The following is an 18,577-nucleotide window of genomic DNA, read 5'->3' as shown; positions in this document are numbered from 1 at the left end:
GAGTTGGGATGTTACGGTGAGGTTGTATAAGTCATTGGCGAGGCCAAATTTGGAGTATTCTGTGCAGTTCTGGTCACCTAACTATAGGAAGGATATCAGTAAGGTTGAAAGAGTGCAGAGAAGATTTACTAGAATGTTGCTGGGTCTTCAGGAGTTGAGTTACAGGGAAACATAAACATTGAACAGGTTAGGACTGTATTCATTGGAGCGTAGAAGAATGAGATTTGATAGAGGTTTACAAAATTATGAGGAGTATAGACAGAGTTAATGCGAGTAGGCTCTTTCCACCTAGATTAGGAGAGATAAGTACGAGAGGATATGGCTTTAGGGTGAAAGGGGAAAGGTTTAGGGGGAACATTAAGGGGATCTTCTTCACTCAGAGAGTGGTGGGAGTGTGGAATGAGCTGCCATCTGACATGGTAAATGCGGGCTCAGTCTTAAGTTTTAAGAATAAATTGGATAGATATATGGATGGGAGAGGTCTGGAGGGTTATGGACCGGGTGCAGGTCAATGGGACTAGTGGAATAAAGTTTCGGCACAGACTAGAAGGGCCAAATGGCCTGTTTTCTGTGCTGTAGTGTTCTATGGTTCTATGCCATTCTGGTATACGCTACAACACTTCAAGTTCAAATCACTTTATTGCTATTCGCCCATATGCTATAAAAACACATGGAGGAACAAAATGTCATTTCCCCAGATTCTCACAACAGAGGACATACATAAAACAGAAGACATACAATAAACGCAGACAAAAAAATTTTGCAAGTACAAATAGTGCAAAAAAACAGTATATACAGAACACAAATTTAGTGCAAAATTAGTGCAAAACTACGTTGAAGAAAATACAGAACTCAGTGTGTTGCACTAATTATATAAACATGTTCAGCAGCAGCCAAAGTTCTTATACGCCACTGTGCAAACCAGAGCTTTTGACACAGCATTTGCTGAAACTGTCCCCAGGGAATTCAGGAGCTTGACAGCCTGGGGGAAAAATACTGTTGTACGGTCTAGTAGTTCTGGCCCGGATGCCCCTGTGCCACTTGCCAGACGGCAGTGGGACAAATAGGTCGTGGGAGGGATGAGAGGGGTCACCTATGATTCTGCAGACCTTGCGTGTGCATCGTGTGTTGTGGATATCCAGGATGGAAGGAAGAGGTACTCCAATGATCTTTCCCGCTGTACTCGCAATTCTCTGCAAAGACTTACGGTCAGAGATGCAGCTGGTCAGGACACTCTCAATGGTACCCCTGGAGAATGTGGTGAGGGTGGAGGGCAGGTTTGCTCTCTTCAGCCGCCGTGAAAAGTGGAGACGCTGCTGTGCCTTCTTGGCAAGGGAGGAGATGTTGATTGACCAGGACAGGTCATCTGCTATATGTATTCCCAAGAATTTATAGCAGCTGACTCTGTGTACGATGATGCCATTGATGCACAGGGGTGAGTGGTTAGCCTGGGCCTTTCTAAAATCCACAATCATCTCCCTTGTTTTGTCCACGTTCAAGGAGAGATTGTTGACTAAGCACCAATCCGCCAGCCTCGCCACCTCCTCTCTGTAAGCTGTTTCATCGTTCCTGCTGATGAGGCCCACCACTGTTGTATCATCAGCAAGCTTGATGACATTGTTGGAGCGTGAGTTGGCAGAACAGTCATGGGTCAGCAACATGAACAGCCCCTAGGGGGCTCCAGTGCTCAGCCTGGTGATATTTGAGATGGTATACCCAATACGAACTGACTGTGGTCTTTCAGAGAGGAAGTCCAGAATCCCATTGCAGGTGGAGGTACTAAGGCCCAGCAGGTGTAGCTTCCTTATGAGGTTCTGTGGGATGATAGTATTAAAGGCAGAGCTGAAGTCTATGAAGGGCGTCCTAACGTAAGTGTCCTTTTGATCTAGGTGAGACAGGGCCAGGTGGAGGGCAGAGGACACTGCATCTTCGGTTGACCGACTGGGGCGGTATGCAAACTGAAGGGGGTCTAGTGAGGGAGGGAGAATGGATTTGATGTGTTGCAGGACTAACCCCTCAAAGCACTTCATGATGACTGATGTCAGTGCCACAGGGCGGTAGTCATTTAGGCAGGTTACAGGCGTCTTTTTAGGCACTGGTACAATGATGGTAGATTTGAAACATACGGGGACAACTGCTTGGCTCAAAGAGACGTTAGAGATGTCGGTGAATACATCTGCCAGCTGGTCTGCACAGTCCCTGAGCACATGGCCAGGTACATTATCAGGTCCTTTAAGGCCAATATATCCATCCCAAGATGTGGTAACCAGAAATGCTCACAGTACTGTGAGTGTGGTCTACCAAGGTGTTTGCTATAACTTCTATTCCTTTGTTGTCCAGTCTTTTTAATACAAAATAATCTGAAATGTTCCAAGTATATGGATCACCTAGTCTCTGAACCTTCACCACTTCCAGTTTATTACTGCTTAAAAATCTCCCATTCAATCCTCTAAACTAACATATTCAATGTGTTGGACCATTGGCAGGCCCAATCTTGCCAACATCTTAGATCCAAACATTCTCTATTCAATGGTGAAAAATAAAAAAAATAGGAACATAAACTTTCCTCTTGTTTTTTTTTCCATGAGCTTAGGGCCAGCTGTTGCACTCCTACAACCATCTAAAAGTTGTTAGATATTAGATAGCAAAATGATCAAACTTCCATTGTATTAGGGGAAAAAGGGAGGGAGATGGGGTGGGGGGGGCTGGTGGTAAGGGAGTAGGCAAAGCCTGAGAATAAGACAGTGATTACATTTGATGTGACTGCAAGCATGAATCCTACATATTAGTCACAATATGACACCAATTTAATTATTAACTATGTTCAACTGACAATAATCAGCAGATAAAAATAACGCAGATTTGTTCTAGATTCACACCCTCATCATGAAGGCTGGTGGGTCAAAAATATATCTTGATGCTATTTAGAAAACGTAGTTTTATGTAAGACCATCAAGTCTTTTGGATTTCTTGAAAAAAAACAAGGTCAGTTTCTCATTCTTTGAACTGATAATCAACACAGCAAAAGTTTGTTTTCTTTTAAAACAATGATAATTTATTCTTACACAAGAATTCTAATACAGTAGTTTATTTCATGCGTTTTTAATCTGCATTTGATATTCTGTCCCTTTGTTCCTGCATTGTAAGTGCTTATCAAACCACATAACCCTTTTTAGCATTTTCATAATTTGTACGCTAAACCACATTTTAGAAATTCAGTAGAAATTCAACCTAAAATTTCTCTTTACATTCTGAAACACTGAATTGTTTCATTAGCTCTTGATTGAAGCCTGCAATCTTTTTTCCCTTTTCAAAATAAAGCAAATCATGCCAGATTTTACAAATTACATAGCAACATAGACTCATTCATGCCCACAAAACAGTTTGATTACTCATGAGGGAAAGAGGAAAAAAAATAAAAACTCATACATTGAAGCCAAGAATCAGGCATAAAAATCAAACAGCACGCAGAATGACTAGCATTCAAAGTCAAACAATGTCTATATCCACCCAAACCTCGTCTACCACCATATCTTTCATGCACTTTAACAAAGGCACAGTGGTGATACAATTTGCATTTAGTTTGTGTGTGTTAAATATTAACTGTAGTACTAATATCACTTTGACTGGTGAAGTCAAAGCATCTTGAGTTTACTCTGTAAGATCGTAGCTAACATTTCTATTCAAAATGCCAGATTTGATTATTGTCTTGTGAATTGCAAAGTCTCATTTCAACATCCATCCGTCCTTCGGCTGTACGATAAGTACTAATGCATTTGTTAGACTTCGGGTGGAAGATCGTTCCATCCTGCAAATAAATGACACAGCTTTATTCACTACACATAAAAGCAGTAACAGTGCAAAAACAGACTCAGCATTATCTACTGAAGAATGAAGAGGAGGTTCAGTCCCCCCCCCCCCCCCCCAGTGGCTTATTGGAACACGTAGTGCTTTATCGCACAAAAAAAACATTGATAAAGAAGTGTTCACTAATTCCTTTTTATGGGATTCTATGTGAAAAGGAAGAATATATAAGTATAGAGTGATAGAGGAAAATAGCAATAGAGTGGAAGGTTTCAGTTTATGCTGACAAGTACAAATAGATTCCTTCAGCACTATAATTTCTGATTCCACACTCAAAGTTACTTTAGAAAGTCAGAAAGATACCATTTTTTAATTTAAATTTTCATTGTGGGTCAAAAGACCAAACACCATTGTCCAACAAAAAAAAGCTCAATTTTCAAAAGCCAGTTTGACCCTGAAATGCAACGTTGCCTTTCACTGTGCTTGCATTGTTGCTCAAACCATCTTTGCGAATCACCAGCTTAGAAAAAGATTACACCATACGGGTAGAATGTTTAGTTTTGGTTACATTTGTTGAGGGATATAAATACTGAGAAACCATCCCTTTTTCACTTTTAGCTACCAAATTCTCCCAGCTCAAATATAGCACAAAGTGAAGAAGAGACACAAGAGACTGCAGATGCTGGAATGTGGAGCAACAATCTGCTGGAGGAACTCAAGTGGGTTCAGCAGCATCTGTGGGGGGTGGTGGGGGAGCATAGTGAGGAATGGTTTATGTTTCGGATCAAAACTGCATCATGACTGAGAATGGTGAGGGGAGATGGCTAGTATAAAGAGGACAGGAAGTGGGTGAGACAGGAGACTGTGGTGATTGGTGGACTAAGGGGTGAAAGATGACAGGCAGGCAGTGCCAAGTAGGGGAGTGGATGGGGTGGGGGTGAAGTTGGCAGGTGAGAAATCGATGGAGGGACAAAAAGAAAAAAAAAATAAGAGGCAGATGGAGCGAGGTGGGAGGGAAGGGTGAAGGTTGAAGATTGAAGACAGCTGCTGGAGGGAGATAAGCAGGAACACAAAGAGCTACCAGTGCTGGAATCTGATAAGTAAAGGAAGAGGTGATAATGGGAACCATTAGGGGAGAGGTAAATGGCAGATAGAACCAGAACCAGGATTTGGCGGGGGGGGGGGGGGGGGGGGTGCAGGGAGCCTGTGGGTGAACTGTGTGTGGTGGGTGGATGGAACCAGGAGGTGAGGGGGGTGGATAAAAAGAGGTGGAGGGGGAGGAGAATAGGAAAGGGGTCAAAAATGGGAAGACCAGTGGAGGATCAGAAGGGGGGGGTGGGGTGGGGAGGAAAGAGCGAGGAGAAGGCTTACTCCCTTTTCCCCTATCTGGTTCTAACTGCCATTCACCTCTCCCCTTATCTCCTCTTTCACTTCTCGGATTCCAGCACTGGTAGCCCTGTGTGTTCCTGCTCATCACCCTCCAGCAGCTCCCTCCAACCTTCACCCACCCTTCCCAACTGGCTCCATCTGTGTCTCATTTTTTTTTCCTCTGCCTCCATCTATCATCCACCTGCCACTGTCCCCCAATTCAACCCCCTCCCCTACCTGGCGCAACCTGCCCATCATCTTTCATTCCTCAGTCGAATCACCTCGGGCTCCTGTCTCACCACTCCCCCTCTCTTCTTTATACCGGCCATCTCCCCTCTCCACTCTTAATCCTATGCAGGGTTTCGAACTGAAACATCAACTATTCCTTTCCTCCCACAGATGCCGCTCAACCCACTGAGTGCCTCCAGCAGATTGTTTGTTGCTTATAGCACAAAGCAAAGCTGCTTTACTGTGCCTGATTATTGCTAAAACAAATAGGAAGATGAGATGCACAAGGGTAATTAAATAAAAGTACTGCTCCATCCACGGAGGTCTGTTGACCCACTAAACCAATTAAATAACTCCCAGGTCTTGATCCATAGCCTTCTGAGGTCCAGCACATCAAACACTCATCCAGGTAATCTCTAAACACAAAATGGGTCTTTCTTTCTACCGACCTTAAAGAACATTGTTCCAAACTCCCACAACCGTTCTTTTATATTTGAGCTTGGCCACTTAAGAGTAAATTCAGGATGAGCTTTTTAAACACAAGCAGGAATGGAAATTTGAACTTGCATTCCCAAAATGCCCTGTGAATATTTGGAAAAATCGTAATTTTCAGCTCCTTTAATGATAGATTGTAATTCAGCAGGCAATGGAGTCAAGGTGGGTAAACAGAAGATACAGATTAACTGTGATGTAACTGAATAATGGAAATGGTTTGTGAGATGCAAATACCAAGAAACTTCCTATTTTTCACTTTTGGCTTCCAATCCCTGAATCAAGTTTTCGCTCTTCAAAAATAGCACAAAGTAAAACCCCTTTACTGTACCTTTTTCATGTTAGTAATCTTGTGCATCTAGTTTAAGGCCATTAGTTTCTAGTGCGAGCTTAGAAAATTGGAAAGGAGACATGGAAAGAGACATAAATGAGACATGGAAGGAGGGAAAACTGAGGACTTCAAAGCAGTAAAAAGGTTTTGACTTGATCCACACAGACCCCTCAAATTAAATAGATCAGAAGCACAACACTCCACACAATTAATTTTTCTAGTCTCCAGAGCAATATTCTGCCATCAACCTTTACTAATAACAGTTAATCATCAATTCTTTTTATTGATACTTTTAAGTTTGCATGCAGATGTGTACTGATTTTGACAAATGCATCTCTGTTTCATTTATCATCAGAAAGCTGATCTGCAATGAAAAGGCTGAAATTCAAAGAGCTCTACAATATACCATGCTAAAGTCTTATGCATTCTCCTACGACTTTCACTAATCATCATTTTGCTCAAATAACAAGCTATACACCAGTGACATGCAATTCCCCCACTAGGTTCATTTTAAAGATAAGAATCTTGACATTAAGAAGACTGAATTTGATGTAGAATCAAGAATTTCATTGATCTTATACTTTTCTGTCTGATGGACCACTCTTTCCTCTGACTCACTAAGCATACTGAGTTGGTTCAGTGTATTCACATTATATGGCAAAGTAATATATGCCACATGTGTGCTCATGCATGAAATTGACTAAGCCCAAACTCCTAGATCCATTACATTATGCTGGATCCAACTTTATTTTCAAACTCACAAAGGCAGCGACGGAACAAATCTTAAATAAACATCTACGTCTCTGTTGCGTAGACCTGTTGGAGGCCAAGTTAGGAAACAAAGGCATGGTGTTCTGTCCACATGTATGCTTCTCTGCCTAACAGTTTGGTCTACAGTGTACCATTATAGGAATACAAAATGCAAACAGTGAGAGGGGTGTACAGAGGTACAGTGAAGAGGAAAATAGTTAACTTGATTGCAGGATTCAGATTTAAATGGTAATTTTCTTCTATCTATTTTCGTTATTGTCAATCTTAATTACTTACAGGTTTAAATTCCCATATAATGGACTCTGGAACAGGGGAATCGTCAGCTGGACAATACTTCATTCCAATGGAACTTTGTCCTTCAATTACTTCCGCGCACAGTTCAGTCACAGAATTAAATCGAATTTCCTTCTTGGATGTATATTCAAAATACTGATTTTGTTAAAGAAAAATGTGTATGTGAAACATGACCTGAAAGTAGTAAAATCAACAACTCCTCTATTAAAAGAATTTGGACACATAGAACTAAAAAACACATTCTATTGAGGCTGTTTATAGTTATAATGATTTTATTTTCTGTAGTAGTTATTAATAATTAACATAACATAAAATATGCACTACTATTTCACCATTTTGTGTTGATCTCTAGAAACAACTTGATCTTTTGGAATCTAATGTACTGGAAATGAGATCCGAGGATCATCCAATGAGGTGACACTATTGTCCCTTTTACCTCCATTACACATGTAATATGATTATGTATATAATATGATTAAGTACAGCTGACAGATTCACCTACTGTGATTTGAGCATCTTAAAATCACATCAAAACAGCCCATTACTTGGCATATTTGATCACATTTCTCTTTTGACCTAAGAATATTAATAGTTTTCTAAATTTATAATAGTAATTTGATATCTAAATGAACCCATTACATCTGAGATTCAGTAAATATAATGAGAAAGATGCTGGCTCAGTCTTCCAGTAAATCCAGTGCTTGTAGATTAATCACATTTTTGGTTTGACAATTTCAAGACACATTGTTGTTTAGTTTAAGACTTTTAAAAACATGGAACCAAGCAACATCTGTAAATGGCCATAAACAAGAAAGGAGATATGTGACTTGAGTACCTTCATTTAATTATTGTGATATTTTACAAATTTATATTCTCTAAGTTTGCAGATGTAACGATAGTGTGTCAACTCAGAAACATGATCAGCATAACCCTTTTCCCTATCACGTAAAGGGTCTGCATTAAGAATACTTCTACAGAATGATAACAGTCTATGAAAATTGAAAACATTTTCATGGATTGTATCAACAGTGCCACAGTAAATTATCTGAACACATGACTGAAAACGATTATTCAGATAAAATGCAAGCATTAAAAGATGACAAAAAAAGAACTTAATAAGATATTCTACAATTTGTATTGTGTTACTTTAAAACAGATAAAGTAAAATTTGATCCAAAATTATATGTGTAGAATGGCATCTTCACTCTCTTCACGGTTCAATGGGTCTTTTTTCTCTCCTAAGTCAATCCAAAGTTTTCCCTTTCATTTCATTCTGCCGCCACTCACACCCATATTCCAGCATATCCCAGGACACTGAGTGAGATTATGGCATCCATGAGTTGTATAACAGGAATAAAGATCAGGAGAAGATCTTAGAATCCATAAGTGGTGGTCTTGTCCTTTTCAAATATTGGTAAGATCCTCAAAATAGGTGTCCAGGAAGAATTCCTGACACAGTATGTGGACAGGCTGACTAGAGCAGAGGCCATACTGGACCTGGGTCTAGGCAATGAGCCTGATCAGGTTTCAGATCTTTCAGTGGGAGAGCATTCTGGAGACAGTGACCATAACTCCTTGACCTTTACCATAGCTTTGAAAAGGGATAAGAGCAGACAATATGGTAAAGTATTTAAACGGGGGAGGGGGAATTATGATGCTATTAAGGAGGAACTTGGGAATGTAAATTGGGAACGGATGTTCTTGGGGAAATGCACAACAGAAATGTGGAGGTTGTTTAAGGAGTACTTGCGTGGGGTTCTGGATAGGTTTGTCCCATTGAGGCAGGGTAAGGATGGTAGAGTGAAGGAACCATAGTTGACAGGAGACAAAGAATATCTTGTCAAGAGGAAGAAAAAAGCTTACCTAAGGTTTAGAAAGCAAGGATCAGACAGGGCTCTGGAGAGTTACAAAGTAGCCAGGAGGGAGCTTAAGAATGGACTTAGGAGAGCTAGAAGGGGGCATGAGAAGTCCTTGGCGAGTAGGATCAAGGAAAACCTCAAGGTGTTCTACACATGCTGTATGTGAAGAATAGGAGGATGACTCAAGTGAGGGTAGGACCGATCAGAGATAAAAGAGGAAACATGTGCCTGGAGTCAGAAGAGGTAGGGGAGGTTCTTAGTGAAAACTTTGCTTCATGGGCTGAAGGGCCTGTATTGTGCTGTAATGTTAGATGTTCTAAAACACTTTTTCAAGCCTGCAATCCAATCTAATATTTCATTATGTTAGGCTCTTAAATGCATATTGTGCTGCTACTTGACATTGCCTTCACTTATGTTCAGCCCCTACATATGAATGAGTGTTTGGGAGACTGGCAGGATGGATTTCCTGGCTACTGCAGGGCTGCAGGCATCTTCTGCCATGTGGGAACTTGGTTAGTGGCAGCATTGCTGACTTGTGAACTATTCAGGTTACGAACAGTTCACAGGAACAGAACCCTGTCGTAACTTGGGGACAACCTGTATTCACTTTCTCCTCAATATGATGTATTTTGAGACTTCATCCAGAGACTTGAAATGTTAGAGAAATATCTCACAGTTGAAATTCTGATAACACATCCATAGCCAAGCAATGCTCTACCTTTAGAGTAACATATTCTCATAGAGTCATAGCGATACACAACATGGAAGCAGGCCCTTCAGCCCAACTCATCCATGCCGACCACGATATCTGTCTGAGCTAGTCACATTTGCCTTCGTTTGACCCACATCACTCCAAGAGTATTTCAGATGAACAACTCTTTTCAAATCAGAGCTTAAAAGTAAGTGTATGAGAACCAAGCTTGCCAAGTTCATAGATGACATCTCCGATTACAGCAAGCATGGTTCTTGTTGGCAAGATTCCCTCATGCTTCATAACTGATAATCAGCTACCAACCCACTTGAAAAATCATCACGATTGCCATGCTTTTAATGATGTGTAATACTTTGAATACAAAAATTCAATTAACTTTGTGGGTGGATCATTGGGAGAAACTCTCAATCAGCAGATGCAGAACAAACAAATCTTACCTGCTTTGCCTGCTGAAACCTGAGACACCACTGAAGAAAAAGTCTTAGATTATATTTCAAATCACCTCACGAAAAGCAATATACTACTCATTAAAAGCTATCAAAAAGATAATCTTCCACATTATGATCAGATGTAGACAGGATGCAGTTCTGACGAAACTAATTGATCTGAAACTCCAGTTTAATCCATTTATTTTCATGTTCCCTCTAATACTGGATTTGAGTGCAAGTGGTGATTCAGTTGGTAGCACTCTCACTCAAGTCACAAGGTTTTGGGTTCATCCCCTCTCAGATACTCAAGTACAAACATCATGGGTCACATGTCAGAGTGCCATTTTCAGTTAGGATGTTAAAACAAGGCTACATCTGCTCCCTCAGATAAAAGATCCCAAGTGACTATTTTGAAGAAAAGACAGAGTTGGGGTAGGTGTACTGGATGTAGCTATCAACAAGTCCTCTGTCCAATATTTCTCCTTCAATCAACATTAATAACAATATTCTTTGCTCATTATCATACTGCTGGCTGTGGGAGCTTGCTACATGAAAATTGTTGGTGTATTTATTACGTCACAAAAGCAGCTGCTCTTTAAATATATTACAAATATATTTAAAGATATACATTGGATGCAAAACACCTGAAACATCTTAGAGGGATGCGAAAGATGTTACATAAAATGCATATCGCTCTCTTGTCCTCTTCATGAGTGTCAAACCTTACAGAAGTATAGAAAGAATACTTGTCATAGTTTTTGAACTGAATGTGCCCATTAGGTTCAAAGCCTTACTCTGCAAAAACAGTTAAATTCATAAGTGATCAACCATCCCTGTAGAACATGTATGCAGCCATAACTACAAGAGAAATCTCAGCGAAAGTTATTACTATCTGTTCATAACACAAAACAGCAGTCCATGTTATTGATAATGAGGTTTTAAAGAGCTAACCTGAATACAGCCAACAGTTCATCAACAATTCCTCACTCCTCCTCCCCTTGTACTTTGAAACCCCATTTGTTATATTGAAGTTTTATTGGTCTTCTATACTTGGCAATATTACCTCTTAAATAACAGTTACTATATTTTCTTTTACATTGTGTATAGTGATATTTACTGGTACTACAAACCAAATTATCTTGAAAGACCACAAAGCTATGCATTTAAAATATGCAAGACTTTAAAAAAAATGTCATTACATTATGAGGAAGAACCAAAGTTTGAGTACTACAGAAGCCACAGCATCTACCTGATTACCTCCTTGACCATGGCATCCAAACAAAGACAGTTGAGCTCCTGTAGGACTATGATCCGGTGCATTGTAATCCAGGCATTCAGAACGAACCCCTTCTGAGCGGATCTGAAAGCAATGCCCCATTGTTAAAAATTATCAGGTAAAGAAATACATTGAAAGCATCCTGCACCAGATCTATTCACAAATCAGCATGATTAATATTTCCATCAGTTATCAAAGTAAATATTAAATGGTCAAATTAAGTAGCCTTTCCACATGCTAAAAATAAAACTGTTGTGGCATTTGCAGTTGTGGTTACTTGTGGTTATCAGAATGTCACTTTATGCTTAAAATCTACGCAATTGGATTGGATGCCACACAAATTGTTTTGTTTCACTGAAATTTGAGATTATGAAATTAAATAGAAGATCCATTTCTGCTCTGTGACCTTGAAGGTAGAAGAATGTTGCATTTTCATATTTCCTTATGACACAGGAGGAGACCATTTAGCCCATTGAGTCTATGTCACCTTTCAAGCAATTCCATCAACCCATTGTGTGAGAGAGAATTATATTTTGCAGCAGACACACTCTGAAAATATTTTTTTTTCCCCCAATACTTGCACCGCTCCTGAGTTACAGCCACTGAAACCTACGTCGTAGATATTGTGCCAAAAACACGTGCCAAAGTCTGGAAAACAAATTCCCTGGATTTGAACTGGTTACAAATAGGTGCAACTATAATCTTAAATATTTAGGAGTAGAAGGGCTGAATTGCTAAAGATATAAAAAGGGCTAAAGATATAAAAAGTTTAATAATTAATTTCAGGACTTAAATATTTCCAAGACCTGCACTAAGCTTAATAAAGGGGCTGTCTTGGAACAAAACTCTGAATCACTGATAAGGGTTTCTGCAGCGTATGAGTTGAGACATGGAGCGAGTTGGGCAACATTATGGAGATAGAAAGAGAAGTACTTTGTAATGGAGACAATTTGGGTCAGAACATCAGGCTGGACTCAAATAGATAGTTACTGAGCAGGTGGTGCAACTTGACATAATAGAGATGAATATTAAAAAGAGTATGGGAAGTGAATGGGAAAGTGAGATTAGACTCCGTGGCTCATGGGAGACAAACTATAGCACGAAATATGTTAGAATGCTCTGTTTCTGTGCAGCAGGTGATTTTATGATGTTGTGGCGACTCACCTTACCGGTATCGAACCGGCTCCCAAGATCACGAGCGTCGGAGGCCCCGACCCAAGATGGCACGGGGCCCTCCCTCTTCTCCATCGTTGGGCTAGGGAAGCCCACGCGCGGGAAGGTCAGGTGACCCGCGTGTGATGTCAGCGCGGGAACTGAAGTGCGGGAAGAGTTCAAGAATAAAAGGTGCACCGCGCCCCTGTCGAGCAATCGACTTCTGACTCCAAGCAACCGACTCCATGTCTTTATTTTATAGTAGTGTAGCTAGCCGCTACAATGTTTTGTTACAACTTAAAGATAAAATAACTTTCCGGGCAAAGCACACTCCTCCATGTCCCAATTATTTCACAAACCTGTGCTGCACCCTCCTTTTACAGTAGAAGAGGCTTTTCAGTTTTACATCAGTTCTCTGAATAAGTTATCCATTATGTTTAGTTCCTTGCCTTTTCCAACAGCTTTGAAAAATTATTCCACCTAAATTAGACAGGTGCTAAGCAGCTGTCTATCAAATGGTGTTAGAAATGGATTCAAGAGAAATTATAATTATGTTTACCGCTCCATGCCAGTTGGGACGATCCTCTGGTACGTGCAATTCCGGGTATATGGTCTTCAAGTACCAGCTGAAACTGTTGCACTGCAAACGATCTCGGAGTAGTTTCCTGTCAGAAATATCCCCATATTTTTCCTGCAATGAAAGAAAAACTTCTGTAGCAAACAGTTCGAAATCTCACACAGATTAACTGCTCCTGCTTCATTCTTTAGAAGTATCCAATGCTAAAGCTGGAGGAGTCGGATAATAATCAACAGACGAGAAACCAAATATAATTTAAATAGAAATTTGACCTTCATTTTGCATCCAAATTATCTGGCATTTGGTTTATATAGAACAAATCTCTGAACAGCACAGTGCTTTTGTTATTTGATTTTCACTTTTCTCGATGAATGAAATCACCTTTGTTTTGTTACACATTTTGCATGGGTCTCCATTCCCCTGTTGGTTGTACTAGTTATCATCTAACAGGCTCCATGATCCATTGAGGGAAATGATTCCACTGTGGCAGATAATGGTGTTCCACTGTAAATTAATAAGATGACCACAAAGACTGGCACCTCGCAGTTGATTACCTTTCTGGCAGGAGGATTTCGGTAGTAAAAATGTACTTTGTATTCATCCATCCACACCTCAGCTGCTCGAACGGTGTTCTGGAGGAAATTTGGTCGAGCATATGGAGCACGCTTTGGATAAACATGGCCTACATGTGAACATGGATGGATTTCCAAGGAGCCTTTACATTGCCACACCTTTGAAGCAATTTAACAAATTAACAATAAAACAATAAAGCAATAGAACAACAAAGCAATAAAACAAATTAACACAAGATTTACCATTAGCAAAGCACTCACAATCATATTATGGGATGGAATGATAAAACTGTTCTATGCGACAGAAGACCATTCAGCCCATTGTGCTTGTCAGCTCTTTCATATTATTTATAGACTTTTAACAATTATAACACCATCTTAAGACCATTTCAGAACCTTTCATCAAAATATGATTTTAAAAAGGTAGCTAGGGGCAAAGGAATGGTTCAGTAAAAATTCCCGAACTAGGTAATCAAAGGTAAAACCACTAACCAAGTGGGGATGTTCAGAGGACCAGAGAGTCAGAAAAGGTGGAGTTGAATTATGTCATGTTGTCAATACTGTGCCATTAACATTCTGCTTATGATCAAGCCTTGGTTACCAGAGTGCTACATAAAATCTAAGCAACCGATTAAGGATAGCACACAAATTGTTTGATTTCTCTGAATACTGGAATGATGAAAATAGTTACAAGATCTAATTCTCCCAGAGTCTAGAATTTCCTTGTGACTGTGACACAGTCAGAGCATGAAAGCAGGCCCTTCATCCCACCAAGTCCATGATAACCATCATGTGCCCGTTCACAGCAACCCTAAACTAATCCCACTTTTTTTATTCTCCCCTACAAAAGCAGTTAAAGAATGTATGAAAAGTATATCTGCTGTACAAGAGAATCTCTCAAAACAATTATTTTTCCAATCACTTGCACCACTCCCAAGTTACATTTGCTAAAAGCCAATTTAGTTAATTGGCACTTTGTCAAAAACCCGTGCCAAAGTGCAAAAAACAAATTCTCTGAACTTGCACTCATATAACCAGTTGATGTCTTAATATGTTCTTGCATTTTCTTCATAAGAGGCTTACATCTTAGTAACTGATTATCTTTTTGTAGTTTTACAATGGCAGCAGTCCAAGAACTTGGAGGGCACTCTTTATAAGTAGGAGATGAAGGGAACCCAAAGATGGGAAGAGGGGAAACTGAAGCATACGCAGGGAAAAACATTTGATCCCAATAACCCAATAAAACTGAACCAATAACAATAGTTGTACTGTGTCATTTATTCCCCTCAAACTGCACCACAACTCACTGATGACCTGGGTGTAGCCAGTCGTTGAACATGCAACAAATCTAAATGTATACAGAGTAAAGCCCAGATAGCAAACATTGAAAGGAAGTCAAAGGTTCACCAGATCAAAGCTGCAGAAATGTTGCAGCAAATGAAGGACCAAAGAGTAGATGTGGAATTTGTAAATGAAATTGTTCTGGGGGAAAGAACTTCTTCCAGAGGGAGATACAGAAAGAATTGGAACTATAAGTGTTAAAGGGTGCGAATGGTGAGAGATAAACAAAGAGAGATGGCCTTAGCTGTGAGTAAGGCCACAGGAGAGCTCACAGAATAAAGAAAGAGGGTGCCCATATATCTGGGTAGAATTTCAGCACTGTTGCAGCAAATGAGGCCATTAACCCCATCAAGATTATGCAAGCTCCTGGTACAGCATTCCCATAAATTGTGAGGACGAAGTACAGGAAATTCAGAAGAGAGAGAGCTCAAGCAACCAGGAAATTACTAAGGACCTGCTCAGAAACATGGGGAGCACATCCTGTTGGGACGCTGTAGGGAAAAGGAAGAAGTATGGACAGTGGGACAAAATGAGGTGTTTGCAATAGCAGAAGGCATCAGCACAGCAACAAGGTACACTATCACAGTGAAAATCAAAAAAAACTGAAGATGCTGGAAACCTAAGATAAAAAACAGAAAATGCTGAAAAATACTCAGCAAGTATGGCCTTATCTCATTGAGTCATAGAGTTATACTGCATAGATGAGATGATAAACAGGGTTAACGTTTCAGGTCGAAGACATCTTACGCTGTCACAGTGATGATTTGCACTGTGCCAGTGGTGGAAAGTACATTCGAGAAGGAAAGCTTCAGTCACCAACAACACAAAAGCAAAAGGCCAAGTTTCCGTCCTCATTGTTATTCATCCACAATAAAGCTGTGGATTACAAGGATCTTGTTCACAAGTGAACAAAAGCGAAGGTAAATGCAAATGTATGTAAATCTGCTGATAGAGGCCAATGGGTTGGCAGTAGGAGGAGTGAACAGGACACTGAAAGGTCAGCCAAAAGGGCCTGTTCCTGTGCTTTATGATTCTATGACATGAGGATAGTCACTAAGACAAGATATTGATTATCCTCATGTGTGCTATACAAATACATAGTTCCCTCAAAGTGGTGTCACAAGTAGACAGGGTGGCGAAGGAGGCATTTGGCATGCTGGCCTTCATCAGTCAGGGCACTGAGTATAGGAGTTGGGATGTTATGTTGCAGTTGTACAAGACATTGGTGAGGCTGCACTTGGAGTATTGTGTACAGTTTTGGTCACCCTGTTTATAGGAAAGATGTCATTAAGCTGGAGAGAGTGCAAAGAAGATTTACAAGAATGTTGCCAGGACTCAAGGCCCCGAGTTATTGGGCAAACTAGAACTATTACTTGCAATGTAGGAAGCTGAGGGGCGATCTTATAGAGGTGTATAAAATCATGAGGGGCATAGATTAGGCAAATACACACAGTCGTTTTCACAAGAAAAGGGAACCAAATACTAAAAGGTTTAAGGTGAGAGGGGAAAAATTTAAAAGAGATCCCTGAGGGGCACCTTCTTCATGCAGAGGGAAATATACATGGAATGAGCTGTGAAGGAAGTGGTTGAGACAGGTACAATAACAACATTTAAAAGACACTTGGACAGATATATGGAAAGATTTAGAGGGATATGGGCCAAACGCAGACAAATGGGTCTAGCTTAGGTGGGCTGAAGGGCCTGTTTCCATGCTGTATTGCTCTATGACTCTAAGAACAGCTCTCAGTCAGTTATTAGTTTGCTGCTTATAAGGAACCAACAATGCACCTTCATATGCACATCTATAGCAAAGGTAAAAACAGGCCTAGGATGTAAATGTTAGGTCAAATAAGTGCAACTTCAATTAAATTGTATGGCTTAATACTTACCCTAAAAGACAGTTCTAAATTCTCACCTCCCCATACTTCCATGCCTGTGTCATAGGTGCCCAGGTATTCAAAGTACTTTTTACTGACTGCAAACAGTCCCCCAGCCATAGTTGGAGACCTGAAAGAGATTAATTTTTAGACAGTGCATATTTATCTTTGTTTTTAAAAAATGAAGCAGCTGAGAAAGATAGAGGAAGTAAATTGCTTTTAATTATTTTGAAGTTTTAGGATTCAGGGTCACTCAATGGTTCATCTGTAGCTGCAACACAAGAGACCAAAGAGCCTCAATTGAATCGCTTGGTGTTGAGTAAGCAAGCTGATCTTAACTAGAGCAGCAACTAGGGAACCACAATTAGTTTCAAATTCACTGGGCTGAGATGAGTGGAATTAATCATTCTGCTCCTTATCTAGTAATTCTGATGGTGACGGAGATGGACTTTGGCCCAGTGACATTATTCACAGCCAAAAAGCTTGTCAACACTCATAATCTAATCTCACCCAACAGCAGTCACTTAGACAATGTAATGGAGTATGAATAATGACTATGATAAAGTAACCAATGTGTCTCAATAATAAAGACAGCACATTATATACATCCTTACATGAAATTAGGTCATAGATTTTATGCCAAGATAAAATACAAAAGGAAGTTTACTTCTTTAATATGTTCTCTCAAATTCCAATTACTTGTTCCCACTGGCTTACTTTGCATCACTGATGACAACTTCCACATGCAGCTGCTGCTGGAATGGGATACAAATAGGCTCTTTATTTCCATCCTATTTCACATGCAATATCTACAGTTTAAATTATATGTTGTTAATTACTTCATTTATTTTTCAAAATAAAAACAGATCAACAAAAATTTATAGATTTTATTCCACTTACAACTGACTTTTGTCAATGGAATGAAATCTATAAATTAGAGCTGCTTATAAAATTCAAAGCCGCTGCTTTCTAAATTCAAACAGGTTATTGCATTTCATTTGCTTCAATCCACCTTTCATTTAAAATATGTTTTAAGAATATGTTCTATTATAGTCTTGACCAAAACATATCTACCTAATTGGGTCTATTCTCGACTTTCTTCGATTCCTTTCATGTTCAGGAACACTGTGCCACTGGAAAGTAAGGCGCCAGTCAAATCCACCAATCATTGGTTCGCCCGTCTGCATGTAAAATGCAAAAGTGTTCCAATCGATGGTATCAATAACTGGGCATACAATTGCAGTCTCGTTCTCTCTAATTCTAAAAATAAAAAGAGTTCCAGAAATAAATACAGCCACAGATTTAAATCCATCAACACAATCCTGCAATGTGTGTCAAGTCGAGTTTATTATCATGTGCACAAGTACAATGAGGTGCAGGCACCATGAAAAAACTTGCATCACAGGCATGTAGGTACAGACAAAACACAGTATATGAATTATACATAAAATTAGACCATACAGTGGACAAAAAAGACCGTGCAAAAGCAAGACCT

General features: G+C 39.8%; 1 protein-coding gene across 5 annotated transcripts in view; it reads right to left on the bottom strand.

The window, feature by feature from the left end:
• Positions 1-3,041: 3,041 nt before the first annotated feature.
• The window catches only part of poc1bl (POC1 centriolar protein homolog B (Chlamydomonas), like), a 40,844-nt gene continuing 25,308 nt past the window's right edge, over positions 3,042-18,577 (bottom strand). For 3 of the 5 annotated variants that reach the window (XM_052015849.1, XM_052015850.1, XM_052015847.1), the window contains 7 exons: positions 18,157-18,342; positions 17,095-17,212; positions 13,847-14,023; positions 13,275-13,406; positions 11,537-11,647; positions 7,271-7,423; positions 3,042-3,808 (listed from right to left, as the gene is read on the bottom strand). In XM_052015849.1, coding sequence (XP_051871809.1) covers positions 3,680-3,808; positions 7,271-7,423; positions 11,537-11,647; positions 13,275-13,406; positions 13,847-14,023; positions 17,095-17,212; positions 18,157-18,342 — 1,006 coding nt within the window. In that variant the 3' untranslated portion in view covers positions 3,042-3,679. The remainder of the gene's footprint in view (positions 3,809-7,270; positions 7,424-11,536; positions 11,648-13,274; positions 13,407-13,846; positions 14,024-17,094; positions 17,213-18,156; positions 18,343-18,577) is intronic. The other 2 variants (XM_052015846.1, XM_052015848.1) reach the window with 1 other exon arrangement.

The sequence above is a fragment of the Pristis pectinata genome, chromosome 5 (assembly GCF_009764475.1).
Source record: "Pristis pectinata isolate sPriPec2 chromosome 5, sPriPec2.1.pri, whole genome shotgun sequence".
Taxonomy (NCBI): Eukaryota; Metazoa; Chordata; class Chondrichthyes; order Rhinopristiformes; family Pristidae; genus Pristis; species Pristis pectinata.
This window is presented reverse-complemented; position numbering and strand designations above follow the sequence as displayed.